Source organism: Conger conger, chromosome 13, assembly GCF_963514075.1.
Source record: "Conger conger chromosome 13, fConCon1.1, whole genome shotgun sequence".
NCBI lineage: Eukaryota > Metazoa > Chordata > Actinopteri > Anguilliformes > Congridae > Conger > Conger conger.
In genome coordinates this window covers 7,851,606-7,865,915 of record NC_083772.1, presented here as the reverse complement: position 1 = coordinate 7,865,915, position 14,310 = coordinate 7,851,606, and the positions used below count along the sequence as shown (strand labels likewise).

The window sequence follows — 14,310 nt, the reverse complement described above, 5'->3', positions numbered from 1 at the left end:
AAAATGCATGGCATCTATTCCTACATATGTTTCACCACATGCAGTACCATGTAATTCCAGTGGAGGGAGGAATGGTGAACGCGAGGAGAGTCAGCTGTCAAGTAAAGTAAAGTATAAAAGGAGTGGAGAGTTAGCATTTAGTTTTCATGCCCCAGAGCTGAGGAACACTACCACGATACAGTTTGCCATATTTGCAGGTGTCAGTCTTAAAACACAGCTGAAAACATTTATTTAAAATGGCATCTAATTAGTACATTTATTTATTATGGACTTAATGTTTGATTTTTAATAAAAAAATGTCAAATACATCTGATCATTCTCTTATTTTATGCATATTGTATTAAACATTGGCCGCAGACCACTGATTAAAAACTGTTAGTCCGCATAATATAAATCGGAACTACTACAGCCTGGTATTAGGCTAAATGCCGTTAAATACTTAATTAAATCAAGTTATTATACAATCTTCATAAACAACTATCCTTAATAATTGTATGTGGACGTGCCATGTATGCCGGTGCTCGTATCATTTAAAATAATTTGTTCAGTCCGTGAGAAAAAAAACTCACTTGTGACAAGGCTGGAGAAAATGTACTTCCTATAATTTTGCGGTTTCCTATTTTCCTGTCTGTGGTGGCTATATTGTCGGTTTCACACTGACTCGACCTCATGACACAGTTCAGTGTTCGACCTCTTTGACGGATAGAACATATGAGTTGACCATCTTTGTTATGCATTATATCTGGTAAATGGTTGGCATTTATATAGCGCCTTTACCCAAAGCACTGTACAATTGATGCTTCTCTTTTTTATTTATTTTTTGAATAGAATAGAATGGCTTTATTGTCATTGCACAGTACAGACTCATTCACCCATTCATACACACACTCACACACCGACGGCGATTGGCTGTGCTGTAAATATCTGTGCTGTAAATTACACATTCAAGGCTCGCTAGCTGCACACATATTATTCGAACAGGAATTACTCCCGTTTATTATTTTGCCAAAGGCACAGTCAAATATTTTCCTTATGATTTTAGTCAGAAATAAAAAGTAGAACTAACATGTAAACAATGGACATTAAATGCGTTGTGACAAAAAAATGGATTGAAACGTATTAGTTGTATAATAATCGAGAACAGAGCAAGCGATAGACAGACTCGGAGGACGGAGTAGTTTCACCGTAGGAACCGTTCTGTCAGTTTCATGCTAGTGCGTTTTTCATCTCCACTGACGGCTCGCTGAACTAATTTATCGATAATGTCGCTAAAAAGAGCCCTTCACTTCGTTTTCAAAGTGGGCGATAGAGCCAAGACCGCCACCTTCTATCGCGATGTTCTTGGCATGCGAGTAAGATAAGAAAATGAAACCTTGTTCAGCTTTTTCTGATCACAACGATGAGAACGAATTACTGTGCACGTTTAGGCCGCGGTAGCTAACCTTACTTAACATTACTTGCGTTGATTGTAGATACGTACATTTTATCGATTTATCATACTTGTAGGCTTAACGTACAATACAAGTAAATATGTAGGCTAGCTAGGTTAGCAAAATACTTGCATACTACTAGTACTAAGTTAACTGTGTACCCAGGGGATGGAAGACTGATCTACCCTCTAAGATTACAACAGTATCTAGTTAAACGCGGTCAACGTGTCAAACGTTATGTCATCTCCTTGCAGATATTACGTCATGAGGAATTTGAAGAGGGCTGCAAAGCTTCATGCAATGGGTAAGCTTTCCATTAGTGTAGCTAATAAAACATAAAAACGAATATTATATATTTAAAGTTGAGGTGCTGTCTTGTGGTGTCATTAACCAGTGTCTGTCCGTCTGGTTAGTCCATATGATGGGAAATGGAGCAAGACCATGGTGGGTTTCGGAGCAGAGGATGATCATTTTGTGGCAGAGTTGACGTACAACTATGGTGTAGGGGAGTATCGTCTTGGCAACGATTTCCTGGTGAGTGCGAAGATTGATATGGGACGTTGTCATCACGTTGCGCTTGAATATACATTGTTATTGCAGATATAAGTAGCCTAATCACTTTTTGACCCTTGGTTGCCATTGTAATCATTCTTATAACCTGTACTGTATACACGTGTTTGATTGACAAGTAGTGAGGGAAATATGTTACTGTCTTTCATAATAGAAATTACAGTAAGCCTGGAGGGATGAATTTGACAGCTGTGGAAATAAATGTTACAATGACAAAAACTGGTCATGCACAAGTAATCTTAAATTATATTACAAACAATATTCCATTAAACTGTATGATGTGGTGTGCAGTTGGGTAACTTATCTGTGTGCATGTGTGTGTCATTGCTGTAGAAACCAAGGAATCTTTGTGATAAACCTGTAAGAAACCAATTTAATTGCAGAGATTGCTCTCATTAATGAGTAAATACTTTTAGCCAGATTACTGAGCTAGATATTACAATGGCAACATATAAATAAAATTATCTATTTGATAGCTCATTGGGTGATAAAAACACTGGGAAAGCAAGTAATATTCTAAAAATGATTCAGTTCTGTTTTAGTTGTTCAAGTTTTACAGGCTTAACAGGAAATAGGAAAATTGGGAAGATGTGTTTACCACAATGACCTAGCAGATAAATAATACGCTTACGCCCAGATAGAAATAAACTGTTTGCTTACTGCTCAGATTGTAGTAAAAGTTTTGGAAAAGCTGATGACGTTTGCTCTGTTTGCTCAGGGCTTGACCCTGCAGTCCAGCCGGGCAGTGAGCAATGCTAGGAGACTGGGATGGCCCCTTTCTGAAGCTGGAGAGGGAATCTACCTGGCAGAGGCCCCTGGGGGCTACCATTTCTACCTACTGGACAAACAGCAGCCCAGTGAAGGTGAATTCTGGGTAAATGGTGTTTCGAGCAGCTTTGTGTGGAGCAGTGATCATCATATCTACACATTTTGCTCCTTTGGATGAATGAATACACTTGTTTGGAGTTGTTTAATTCAAGTCTGTTGAACTAGCTTGTTTGTCAGTAACATGATTACTCCAATATACAGTGGCTTCAGAAAGTATTCAGTCCCCTTCACTTTTTGTACACTTTATGTTGTACATTTATTTTTGCCCATCAATCTACACTCAATAACCCACAATGATAAAGTGAAAACATGTTTTTTGACATTTTTGCAAATGTATTAAAAATCAAAAACTGAAATCTCTCATTATATAAGTATTCAGACCCTTAATCCATCAGATTGGATGGGAAGCATCTGAACTGCCATCTTCAGGTCTCTCCACAGATCTCTGTGGAGTGGCTGGGCCACTCAAGGACAGTCAGTGACTTGTCCTGAAGCCACTTCAGCATCGTCTTGGCTGTATGCTTGTAGGTGCCCAGTCTGAGGTCGCGTGAAGGTCAATTCTGACTAGTCTCCTTGTCTCCCAGCCGCTGTAGTTGCTGTTAACAAGGATCAGTGCTCAGTTTTTTTTTGGTTTTTTTTCCCTCTCACTGTGGTCACTTCATCCTAGATCCCGTGCAGAAGGTGTCCTTGGCTGTTTCAGACCTGCCCCGCTCCACGCACTACTGGTCCTCGCTGCTCGGGATGCAAGTGCTGGAGAAAAACGCAGAGAAGAAAACTGTGCTCCTGGGATTCGCCAACAATCAGGTCTGGCAGAGAGGGTGAGAAGTATGTGTGAAGCGTGTTGAATATGCGTGCGACTCTGAATCTGTATTCTAAATCGTGTGTCACTGCTGGCAGTGTAAGCTGGAACTTCAGGACATTGGTGGGACAGTGGATCACGGCACCGCGTTTGGTCGCATAGCGTTCTCCTGCCCTCGTCAACAGGTGAGGAAGGTGGACAGGAAAATTCACATGAGCAGGACTTCTTCACAAAGGACCCTGAGATTTATGATAGTTTCATTTTTTAACTGAATTCCACCCCCTAGCCCACTTCCTTTACATTTTTAGCAGTTTTATGAGTATCAATATCAATTTGTATTTCTGATTACTTCACTCAATAAGTCATTAATGCATCATCAATATATATATATATATTCAATGGAATCATTTGAAATGTGTGTGGCAACCGAACAGCACATACCTGCTAAGGATCTTGAATAAGGAACACTGCATTTATAAGTGGTGCCCAAGTCCTCTGGGCGACCATAGAGAACACATCATGAGTAATTGCATCCAACCCTAATAACAAATAATGGTTCTGCTGCAGCCTTCAGATCTCACCTTCTAAGCGTGACTCATTTTGAATGGTCATTTTTGCCTCAGTTGCGTGATATTGAGGCTGTCATGAAGAAGGAGAACCAGAAGATTCTCACACCGCTCGTCAGTCTGGACACTCCTGGCAAGGCCACTGTTGAAGTGGTCATACTGGCTGATCCGGTGAGTGCTGTCATATGTAATGTGCGGCCTGTAGCGTAGTGGTTAAGGTACATGACTGGGACACCCAAGGTTGGTGGTTCGATCCCCGGTGTAGCCACAATAACATCCGCACAGCCGTTGGGCCCTTGAGCAAGGCCCCTAACCCTGCATTGCTCCAGGGGAGGATTGTCTCCTGCTTAGTCTAATCAACTGTACGTCGCTCTGGATAAGAGCGTCTGCCAAATGCCAATAATGTAATGTAATGTTGGAGATGCATTGTATTTCAAGCATCCTGCAGTGTGAAAGTGGAGACATTTGCATCTTCTCTGTGGTCTAGGATGACCATGAGATCTGCTTTGTGGGCGATGAAGCATTCAGGCAGCTCTCTGTGATGGACCCTGATGGAGAGACACTACTGGATAATGTGAGTGTTGTATTTTCATCATTTGTATTTTCATGTACTGCACTGAATATCTTATGCAAAAGAGCATTGGTCATACGTAGAGGTTGACCAGACTGCTGTAATTGGGGAGGCATATTTATTGTAAACGACTAAACAAATAATTGGATCAGTGATGTCCAGTGAAATGGCATTTAAGACTGCTTTATTTGATTTAAATCGGTTAAAATGGGCGGTGTTTCTCAGTGAAATGGTATGTCCCAATCAAAATGTGCTCATGTGCTAGCTGTGCTAGTTGTCCCTTTCACCAAGTTACTGTACCTGAGTTATTTCAGTAAATATCCAGCTGTATACTGTATATAGACTTTGTCCAAAATGAAGTAACCTGTGTAAGATGCTCAGGACCAGTGTCTGCTAAATATCTAAAATCTTATGTAAATGTAATTCATTTCCTGAACTGAAACAGAATTGAACGTAACCCTCCTTATCATGAGTCCTAGGGCCTAACTGCTCAGCTGATTAGCTGTGTGGCTCTGTATATCTTTGAGGAAAAAAATAAAAGTACTTATTTATTGCAATCTTGTTATTTTGCTAAGTTGTACATCTTGCTGTTGTGTAGTATTTCCCCTAACTAGTTTGCAGTTGATCCTACGTTTTCTCATTTGTGGTGTATGACTATTTACCTCCCACTCCAAACGCCAAATGCCTGTGATGTAGTGGGCAGAATCCTTCTGAAGCGCATACAGTATGTGCAGACTAACACAACTGTCCCTTGTGTTTATATGTTACATGTCCTCCCTTTACAGGCCATGGCAGCAGACAAGAGTGACGAGTGGTTCGCCAAGCACAATAAGCAGAAGGCCACAGCGTGAGCGCGCGGCGAAGTGCAGAAGACTGACCGTGCCTTCCTGAGTATGCAGTATGCAGGGCTTCCCCACATCATAGCACTGTCCATTCCAGAACACTGACAGCACTGGTGAAGCAAAATCAGAGTAGGGGATGCAGTGCGCCACTGCTTAAACCTCTTCAAAATACTACCCCCAACACACACACACACACACACACACACACACACACTTTTCATGTAGATGGAAAGTAGAATGTTCAAATCATGTGAAACATGATTAATGGTTTGAGATTGGAGTTGCACTGCTGATGTTGTCTGTTCACTTCAGAAATCCTTTGTCATGCAAAAATGCTTGGCACAGAAAAGGATTAGGGGAGATTCATCTCAATGAATTGTTTATGTTATTGAATGATATTTGAACGAATGAACTTAAAAAAACTGGGTTAAAAACTTCATAGATGGAAATGAAATGGTTGTTTTCGCCAGCTTATTTATTACAGTAATGATATGCCATTAATGTTGGTGGGATAGTGCCATTGCTGAGCCTGTCTGAGTGTATTTCAGTGGTGACTACCACTCTGGATTAGCAGGACAAACATGTGATAATTGTTCTTTTTCAGTCTAAGAGAGGGCTTGTACGCTCTGGCCCAGATTTGTGGACATATCATGACATTGATCTAACTTGTGTTACAAATGTCCACAGCCAGACCAAACAGACCTGATAAAGATTGCATCAAAACCTTGTCAACAATAAAGTTTCTTTTGGGAGCATTAATATTGTGAAAGTGTCTTTTCTTCTTTTGAACTGATTCGTAATTATGGTCCTGCATGAATAAATGAATAAATATTGCATGTCTCTTTGAGATCCATCAGTCAGTGCATTTCAAGCAAAGGTTCAACAACAAAGATCAAGGAGCTGCCAAAACAAGCACAGCCCAGGAGTGTATAAAAACATTACTAGTCACTGAATTTCACTTTGAGCAAGGTCATGTCAGTGATAAGGAAGTAGTTGATCAGATGGTGCCTTCTTGATGGGCAGGTGATTCTAGATAAGAGCACATGTTAATTGCCTAAATTTACATGGAAATGAAAATTCAGTTTTCATCAGGACAATGACCCAGAACAGGGACAAAACCATAATGTAGGGGCTAAAAAAGACAGGCATAATATTCAGCTTTTTTCAAGACTGTATATACAACTACTGATTTGGTAACTTTACATACAGATTGTAAGATAACATTAGCTACATTAGTTTCACATAAATTGGGTTCACTAAATGCATGCAATGTATATATTGGGTAATTCTAGAAGGTTGCGTTCCTTCTATATGGCCTCTGAACTCCGGGAAAGTTTTGAGTGGTTATGCATCTGTAGCTTCACAACAGCCGGACATAGTTGATGCTACTTTCTTTAGCTAGCAGCAAGCTAACTACGTGGTTAGCCGTCTTGCATTCTTCACCGTTAGTTGCGTTTGTGGAGGAAAATACCTTTGAGCGCTCGGATTAGGAGACCCCGCTGGACGGGAGCACCGAAAAGGGGATGTTTTTCTCAAACATGCGTATTCAGAATGTGCCACTGCCGGAATTTACCTACCAGCTGGTAGACTAACGTAGCCTAAGGTAATTTACGCGGTGGGCTTGCCTAACGTTAGGCTAGCTACATAGGCTTTCTAGCCTCACACCTAGCGTTAGCTAGCTGGCTAGCTAAATTAAATTGCATATAACTTTACACAAAATCTGTTAAAATGAAGCTGGCTGAGGTATGAAGTTTAGCCAGCAGCCAACTCGTTTCTGAAGCATGTAATTAACGTTAGCTATGTTGACTGGCTTGCCGAACTTGGACCAGAATTTATTACAGCTAATGTTGACTAGCTATCTAGAATACAGGCGTACTGCACCTCTGTATGAGTTTAGTTAGCTTATCAACTAGCGAGTTAGCTAGCAGCAGGCTTGACCGGATGGGTGGTTTGCTGGCAGCCTAGGTGGATGTGTCATATACCGGTCAGCCCAATATTTAATGAAGCTAGCCAGTAACGATGATATTTGAACGCTTGTGTACATGCATAACTTAGCAAATGTTAACTAGCCCTAACTTGGAAAGCATAGCTAGCTTGCCAACTACGGCAACCAGGGAACAAATCAATGCAACTCTTGTCTGCAGTTGGTTGTTTAGTTACCGTTATTTTAGCTTGTTTTGCGGAACTATGTATAGCTAACGTTAGCTATATCGTTAAACTTAGATATAGCGAAGTAACATATGAATCTGTCAGTTCAGTTAGCTGTGCATTTTGCTACTTAGCCTAACGTAGCTAGCTAGCTATATCGCTAACCGTTGTCAAAGCCACGTAACGTTATTTAACGTTGCGGGAGCTGAGGTTGTCAGCTAGCTTCCTAATGTTACTTGTTTGCCAAGTGGAAGCAATTAGCTTGTGGTTGGTGACGTTCACGTTAGCTCTTTTTCAATGGGTGTGACAAGATAATTTGCAGTATCTTGCCTAACTAGCACACATTGAGTAATCTTTGATGCGAAATGTATGAATTGTAGCCTACATGTTGGTGCAGATTTAGTGGATTGTTTTCAGAAAGACTGCAATGTTGACTGAACAGCTATGATGTTAAGATGGACAACTGTTGCTTGCTATATCACAGATATCTGAGGATAACAGTAGCTATGGAGACTAGCTAACTTGAACATTGAACAAATCATTATAAACGACACGAAATGACAGCTAGCAAACGTTAGCGTTGTGACATACATATCTCGCTATCCATTGCGTTTGAGCTCAGGCTCTGCACAGGACCAGCATGTCACCTCTTCTCATCGCCTTCCTGGCGCTTTTGCTCCTCGGCGTTTTATCGCTTATCCTGTTCAGGTAAGAACCCGTCCCTGCCCCACCAGTGGTTCTCAACCTCAGGTCCTGGGTACCGCCAGTGTATGCTAGTTTTTGTTTTAACCACATCTGTAATACCATACTTTGAACAAGAAGTTATATTTTTCTTAATTGGCGGCTTTTGTTGTTGAGATGGATTATTTACCCTCTCAAGCCATATTGTCAGAAATAGCTGTACATGTCACGAAGACTAAATGTCCCATGTTTGAAAGAAGATTAAGTAGCAGGAATGGCAGATCAGTACTGCTAACAGTCCATTTAGACTAAGTCTAATCGTACTTGGCGCAAACACTTTGTTGTTATAGTATCTTAGTCTTTCTCATTAGGTGTGACACCTAGTCACCTTTTCTAGCAGCTACCACGATGCACTTCACAGTGTACTTTTTTTCTCTGCTTGTTGTCAGATGGTTTGTATGTAGCCTGGCTGTGCGGTTCTTCCACAACAACCTCAATGCTGAACTGAAGATCAGATCAGTGGGTTTCTTCACAGTCAGAGGAATCAGTGTCCAGTTCCAACCCCAGCATACTTTGGTGAGTGTCAGTCAGACATACCTCACCGTTTTATCCATTTCTGAATCAGCAATATAAAGAATCATTTATTTACCATTTCTAACAAGCCTCAGTAATTCTGGTCATGTGGCACTCCTGGCTTTTGGCATGTAGTGTTGTTAAGGACTTTAACTTATACACCTTTTCAGTGTTAGTGTGAAATTTGGACCTCATTTGCCTTCTGCTGACTAAGTGAGCTCACGCCTTAAAAGCTTAATGTAGGCTCCTGAGGTGGAAGCATGTCACATGCACACACCTGAGTGCAGGTCTAAGGCAAACTGTACCATAGGTGTGAGCACTTTCTAAGCTTAATGAGATTGATGGAAGAGTGGAATCTCCAAATTCATTCAACTCCAAGACACACAGTAATGTGTGCACAGTCTGCAACCACTTCTAATGAAATGTGGAAAATTAGGATATAACTGTCCTGAGATTACTTGCAAGTGTCCAGTGCTGGGTCATAACTAATTCTAGCAATGAAATATTACTTCTCTAAATCATTATTCATTTATTCGTTCTGTTTAGAAAGTAATTGTGCAGTTCATGTCTAGTAAACATGCCCTGTCTTTTTATATTGTAAACAACCCTTTTTCTGCACTGAGTGTTTAAAATAACCCTTCATGTTTTTTCTTGGTCATGTAGGAGATTGATAGGATATGGATCTCGAGCAAATTGTTCAACCAGGATTTGCCGTGAGTATGAGAAAAGATAGTGGAACAGAATCCATTATTCCACATTACAGTACAGTATAGCGCTTGTGTATGACCTTAGAGTGTCTGCTCTGTTTGTGCAAATTCTCTTCACATCCCTGTCAGCAGAGCTCTTGAACTTTATCGGGCACCCATTACTCAGACTGTAAAATTCTCCCAAGTCACCTAATTTGAGTTTATCAATGTGCACTACTTTTTCTTTAGTACTGGACAGGAGGCAAATATTTATGTATTAGTTATAATTTATTTTATGTACAGCTTATGGTCATTATTTTGCACAACTACTTGTATGCTAGATTTTACTTCAAGTGGTTTAATTGTCCAGTTAAAGGTGAATATACAAGTATACTTTAGCCCCTATACAGTTTGGAAACTCACAATTGTAAGCGTAAGCATTTTGTAAGCATAAGCAAGAGATGGACTTTTTCCTCTGCATGAAGTTGTCAACGTTGGCTGACGTTACTGTCCCTGATGTTGCCTGTAAGCCTTGTGATTTGCGTCCTTTCAGCCGTTACCTTGCGCTGTGTGTGGGAGAGACTCGGGTTCGAGTGGATCTGCAGGAGCCCCTGAGGCCCCGAGTGCCCCGGGATCACGGCGGAGAGCTGAGGAAGCTGCCGATCAGCCCGGCTGTGTTGTGTTTCCTGTCTCATGTACGGAGGATGTCAGCCCAGATATAGTTGCCTTAAGCTCTTAAAGTGACAGTTCAGTTTAATAGTTAATTATCATTATTATTATTATTTTTTTTTTAAAACATTAGTTCAATTTGTTTAATGTTTTTCATTGACCCAGACAGTTTTAATGTCCTTTGAAGGATGCTTTAGATAATTTTCAGAAGTTTCTGACGAGCAGTTGGCAAAACTCACTTCAGATAATCACTTCAAGTAACTGCAAAGCAGCTTTTACCACTGACACCTACTGTCAAGGCAGGTACAGTGTATAATGTGTGGAAGGTGTGTTACAGGCAGGTGCAATGTGTAAGGTGTGTTTCAGGGAGGTGAAGTGTACAAGGTGTGTTTCAGGCAGGTGCAGTGTAAGGTGTGTTTCAGGCAGGTGCAATGTGTATGTTTGTTTTAGGCAGGTGAAGTGTACAAGGTGTGTTTCAGGCAGTTACCATGATTGAGGTTTGCTCTTTCTTCCCTATCAGATATCCTTTCACATCAACTCCATAAACGTGATGGTGTTGAACCTGGCTCTGCCCGAGTCTCTGTGGCACATGACTACCACCGGGATCACCCTGCTGCTCGACCATCACAGCAAGAAGTGATTACAGTTTTTATTTGCTCACTCTGACACTTAGAACTGTCTACAGTCTTTAGACTGAGTTTGATTTAAAAAGCGATTTTTAACTGACCATTTGATGGTTTTGTGGTGAGATTGGAGCCTTTGGCTGAATGGTGTAGATTGACATTAATAAGTAATGTGAGGAGGGTATAGATTGATGCGTGATGCATGTAGATTGATTGATGAGAGTGTGGTATCACCCTGCTGTGCTGTAGTCTGAGCTGTACTTCCTTATTGCTGCAGGTTAGCATGGGAGTTCTCTGTGGGTCAGCTGAGCAGCAAAGTGCTGAAGAGCAGTAGACTGGTAAGTGACTGAGTGCCCTCATCCTCTCATTAGGGTGCGTGAGTGAATGACCTCATCTTTTCATTAGGGTACGTGACTGAGTGCCCTCATCCTCTCATTCGGGCCTCTGTCATATAGGACTGGCTCTTGTCCAACATGGCTCGCTATGGAATGCTGCCCAATTTAATATGCCAGGGCTCACTTGAAAATGCTTTCCCAATCTCTCTGTTTTAACAAAGTTTCAGGAGTGTGTTTAAATGCTGATCAGTGTCTGTGGGTACTGAAGTTTCAGGGGTGTGTGTTTAACAGCAGGACACGTGTCTGGCGGAGGTGTCCCTGTCCCTGACTCTCTCGGGGGACGTGAGTGTTCCGGACCTGCGGCCCGGCCGGTTTGGGCTCTGCGTCAGAACTCTGCTGGCAGAGATGCACGAAGGCCTGTTCCTCAGCACACTGCCCCTGTCGGCCCCTCCACAGGACACACACACTGACCCGGACACAGGTGGGTACACACGTACGCACACACACACACACACACACACACACACACACACACACACACACGCTCTGACCCAGGCACAGGTGGGTACACATGCATGCACACACACACACACACACACACACACACACGCTCTGACCCGGGCACAGGTGGGTACACACGCACGCACACACACACACACACACACACACACACACACACTGACCCAGACACAGGTGGGTACACACGCACGCACACACACACACACACACACACACACACCCACCCACACACACACACTGACCCAGACACAGGTGGGTACACACGCACGCACACACACACACACACACACACACACACACACACACACACACGCTCTGACCCAGGCACAGGTGGGTACGCATGCACGCACGCACACACACACACACACGCTCTGACCCGGGCACAGGTGGGTACACAGGCACACATGCACACTCATACAAGCACACACATACATACACACACACACACACACATACACAAGCACAGAAATATAGGGACAGGTTAGCACATAGACGCACACACATGCGCAGACATCCACATACACAGGCACACAATCACAGGGACAGACACACACACACAGGCACAAGTGAGCTCACACGCACAAACAGGCTCGAACAGGTAAGAGCCACTTGGTACAGGCTACGTATTTACAGGATCACTGCTGGTGTTTTCTGACTGTCGCTGTGCTACTGTGCACTCAGACTGTGGAGAGGCTTACCTGCAGACCAAGACCATAGAGCGGCTCCATCAGCTCATTCCTCAGAAGATGAGCATCGAGTTCGACAACACCAACGTCACCCTGTCCATGCACAGCCAGAAACGGTAGGGGGCAGTACGTGAGCCTGCTCTCACGCCCTGAGACGGCCTTTCTCCTCCTGAAACGCTGGTCATGGGATATTGCAGCGTACTGTTCAGCGGCAGACTGAAGGAACGTGCTCTTCCGCCCTGCAGGCACCTAAACTGGACGCTGAAGTCTCTGAAGGTGGGCTACGGACGTGAAGACGAGCAGCTTCCTCTAAGGAGCTTCACCCCCGAACTCCGCTTCCCTCACAGCAGCCTGGAGCTGCAACTGGAGGGTGAGTGTGGGGCCCAGATCTTTTAGGGAAAGCCTGTGGATTCCATAAACAAATATCGAAATTTGTTTTCATTTCTTAATGAATGAACCGGTTTGGAATCGGTTCCAACTCAGACCCAGTTCTCCATACCCAACCCTAGTTAAGAGTGCTCCTCACACAGGTGTGTTCAGGTGTGTATTCTCCCCACAGATGGGCTGCTCCTTTCTCAGAGCCGACAGAGGATCCTCTGCCTCAACTCTCTCAGAACCGTCTTACAGGTGAGGTATTCAAGCAAGGCCCCCAGCCCTGGTCCTGCAGAGCCACAGGGTCTGCTGGGGTCCCCGGCCCTGGTTCTGGAGAGCTGGAGTGTCTGCTGATGTTTACAGTTAACATGCCTCCCCTGGTTTTCTCGGTCACCAATTTGTTTTTAATATATAAAATCCAGCAGACACCATGGCTCTCCAGGACCAGGGCTGCTATGTGAAATCCAGATAAGCAGTGGCCCTCAGTATGATGATCAGGGCTGTGTGGTTAGCCTTAGCGTTACTCCCTCTTCTTCCTCAGGTGACATCGGTGGACATCTCGGGGTCGGTGACCGTCAACACTTGCATTATCCACTATCGTCACCAAGAATTTACCCATTGGCTAGATCTGTTCCCATGGAAACAGTTATTTCACCGGAAGGCCACTCCAAGAAAAACGTATGATCATATTTACACTGATATGACTGAAATTAATGTGACAGTGTGTCTGTGTGTGTGTGTGGGTTTAATGCTCTCATGTTCTGTCCTGTAGGCTCTTCCCTCAGCTGGAAGCTCCAGTGATTATCAGCTCCTCCGTGTCCAACGTGAACGTATCTGTGCAGCTGGGAGACACTCCGCCCTTCGCCATAGGCTTCATTTCAGCCAGCACAGGTACAGCAGCTCTTACAGAGAGCACAGGTACAGCAGCTCTTACAGAGAGCGCAGGTACAGACTCTTACAGAGAACACAGGTACAGCAGCTCTTACAGAGAGCGCAGGTACAGACTCTTACAGAGAACACAGGTACAGCAGCTCTTACAGAGAACACAGGTACAGAACTCTTACAGATAACACAGGTACAGAACTCTTACAGAGAACACAGGTACAGAACTCTTACAGAGAACACCGGTACAGAACTCTTACAGAGAACACAGGTACAGCAGCTTTTACAGAGAACACAGGTACAGCAGCTCTTACAGAGAGTGCAGGTACAGACTCTTACAGAGAACACAGGTACAGCAGCTCTTACAGAGAGCGCAGGTACAGACTCTTACAGAGAACACAGGTACAGCAGCTCTTACAGAGAACACAGGTACAGAACTCTTACAGATAACACAGGTACAGAACTCTTACAGAGAACACAGGTACAGAACTCTTACAGAGAACACCGGTACAGAACTCTTACAGAGAACA

General features: G+C 43.2%; 2 protein-coding genes across 2 annotated transcripts in view; both read left to right on the top strand.

Annotated features, from left to right (window-relative positions):
- Positions 1 to 6,365, top strand: part of glod4 (glyoxalase domain containing 4) — a 137,449-nt gene extending 131,084 nt beyond the window's left edge. The window contains exons 2-10 of the mRNA XM_061217370.1: positions 1,238 to 1,352; positions 1,685 to 1,734; positions 1,844 to 1,964; positions 2,719 to 2,863; positions 3,496 to 3,632; positions 3,726 to 3,812; positions 4,251 to 4,364; positions 4,681 to 4,767; positions 5,550 to 6,365. Of these exons, the coding sequence (XP_061073354.1) occupies positions 1,263 to 1,352; positions 1,685 to 1,734; positions 1,844 to 1,964; positions 2,719 to 2,863; positions 3,496 to 3,632; positions 3,726 to 3,812; positions 4,251 to 4,364; positions 4,681 to 4,767; positions 5,550 to 5,615 (897 nt within the window). The 5' untranslated portion in view covers positions 1,238 to 1,262 and the 3' untranslated portion in view covers positions 5,616 to 6,365. The remainder of the gene's footprint in view (positions 1 to 1,237; positions 1,353 to 1,684; positions 1,735 to 1,843; positions 1,965 to 2,718; positions 2,864 to 3,495; positions 3,633 to 3,725; positions 3,813 to 4,250; positions 4,365 to 4,680; positions 4,768 to 5,549) is intronic.
- A 649-nt stretch (positions 6,366 to 7,014) lies between these two features.
- LOC133108393 (bridge-like lipid transfer protein family member 2) overlaps positions 7,015 to 14,310 on the top strand; it is a 29,597-nt gene continuing 22,301 nt past the window's right edge. The window contains exons 1-13 of the mRNA XM_061217902.1: positions 7,015 to 7,209; positions 8,377 to 8,462; positions 8,885 to 9,011; positions 9,672 to 9,721; positions 10,248 to 10,389; positions 10,884 to 10,999; positions 11,264 to 11,324; positions 11,613 to 11,802; positions 12,522 to 12,642; positions 12,772 to 12,896; positions 13,086 to 13,153; positions 13,440 to 13,576; positions 13,671 to 13,789. Of these exons, the coding sequence (XP_061073886.1) occupies positions 8,395 to 8,462; positions 8,885 to 9,011; positions 9,672 to 9,721; positions 10,248 to 10,389; positions 10,884 to 10,999; positions 11,264 to 11,324; positions 11,613 to 11,802; positions 12,522 to 12,642; positions 12,772 to 12,896; positions 13,086 to 13,153; positions 13,440 to 13,576; positions 13,671 to 13,789 (1,324 nt within the window). The 5' untranslated portion in view covers positions 7,015 to 7,209; positions 8,377 to 8,394. The remainder of the gene's footprint in view (positions 7,210 to 8,376; positions 8,463 to 8,884; positions 9,012 to 9,671; positions 9,722 to 10,247; positions 10,390 to 10,883; positions 11,000 to 11,263; positions 11,325 to 11,612; positions 11,803 to 12,521; positions 12,643 to 12,771; positions 12,897 to 13,085; positions 13,154 to 13,439; positions 13,577 to 13,670; positions 13,790 to 14,310) is intronic.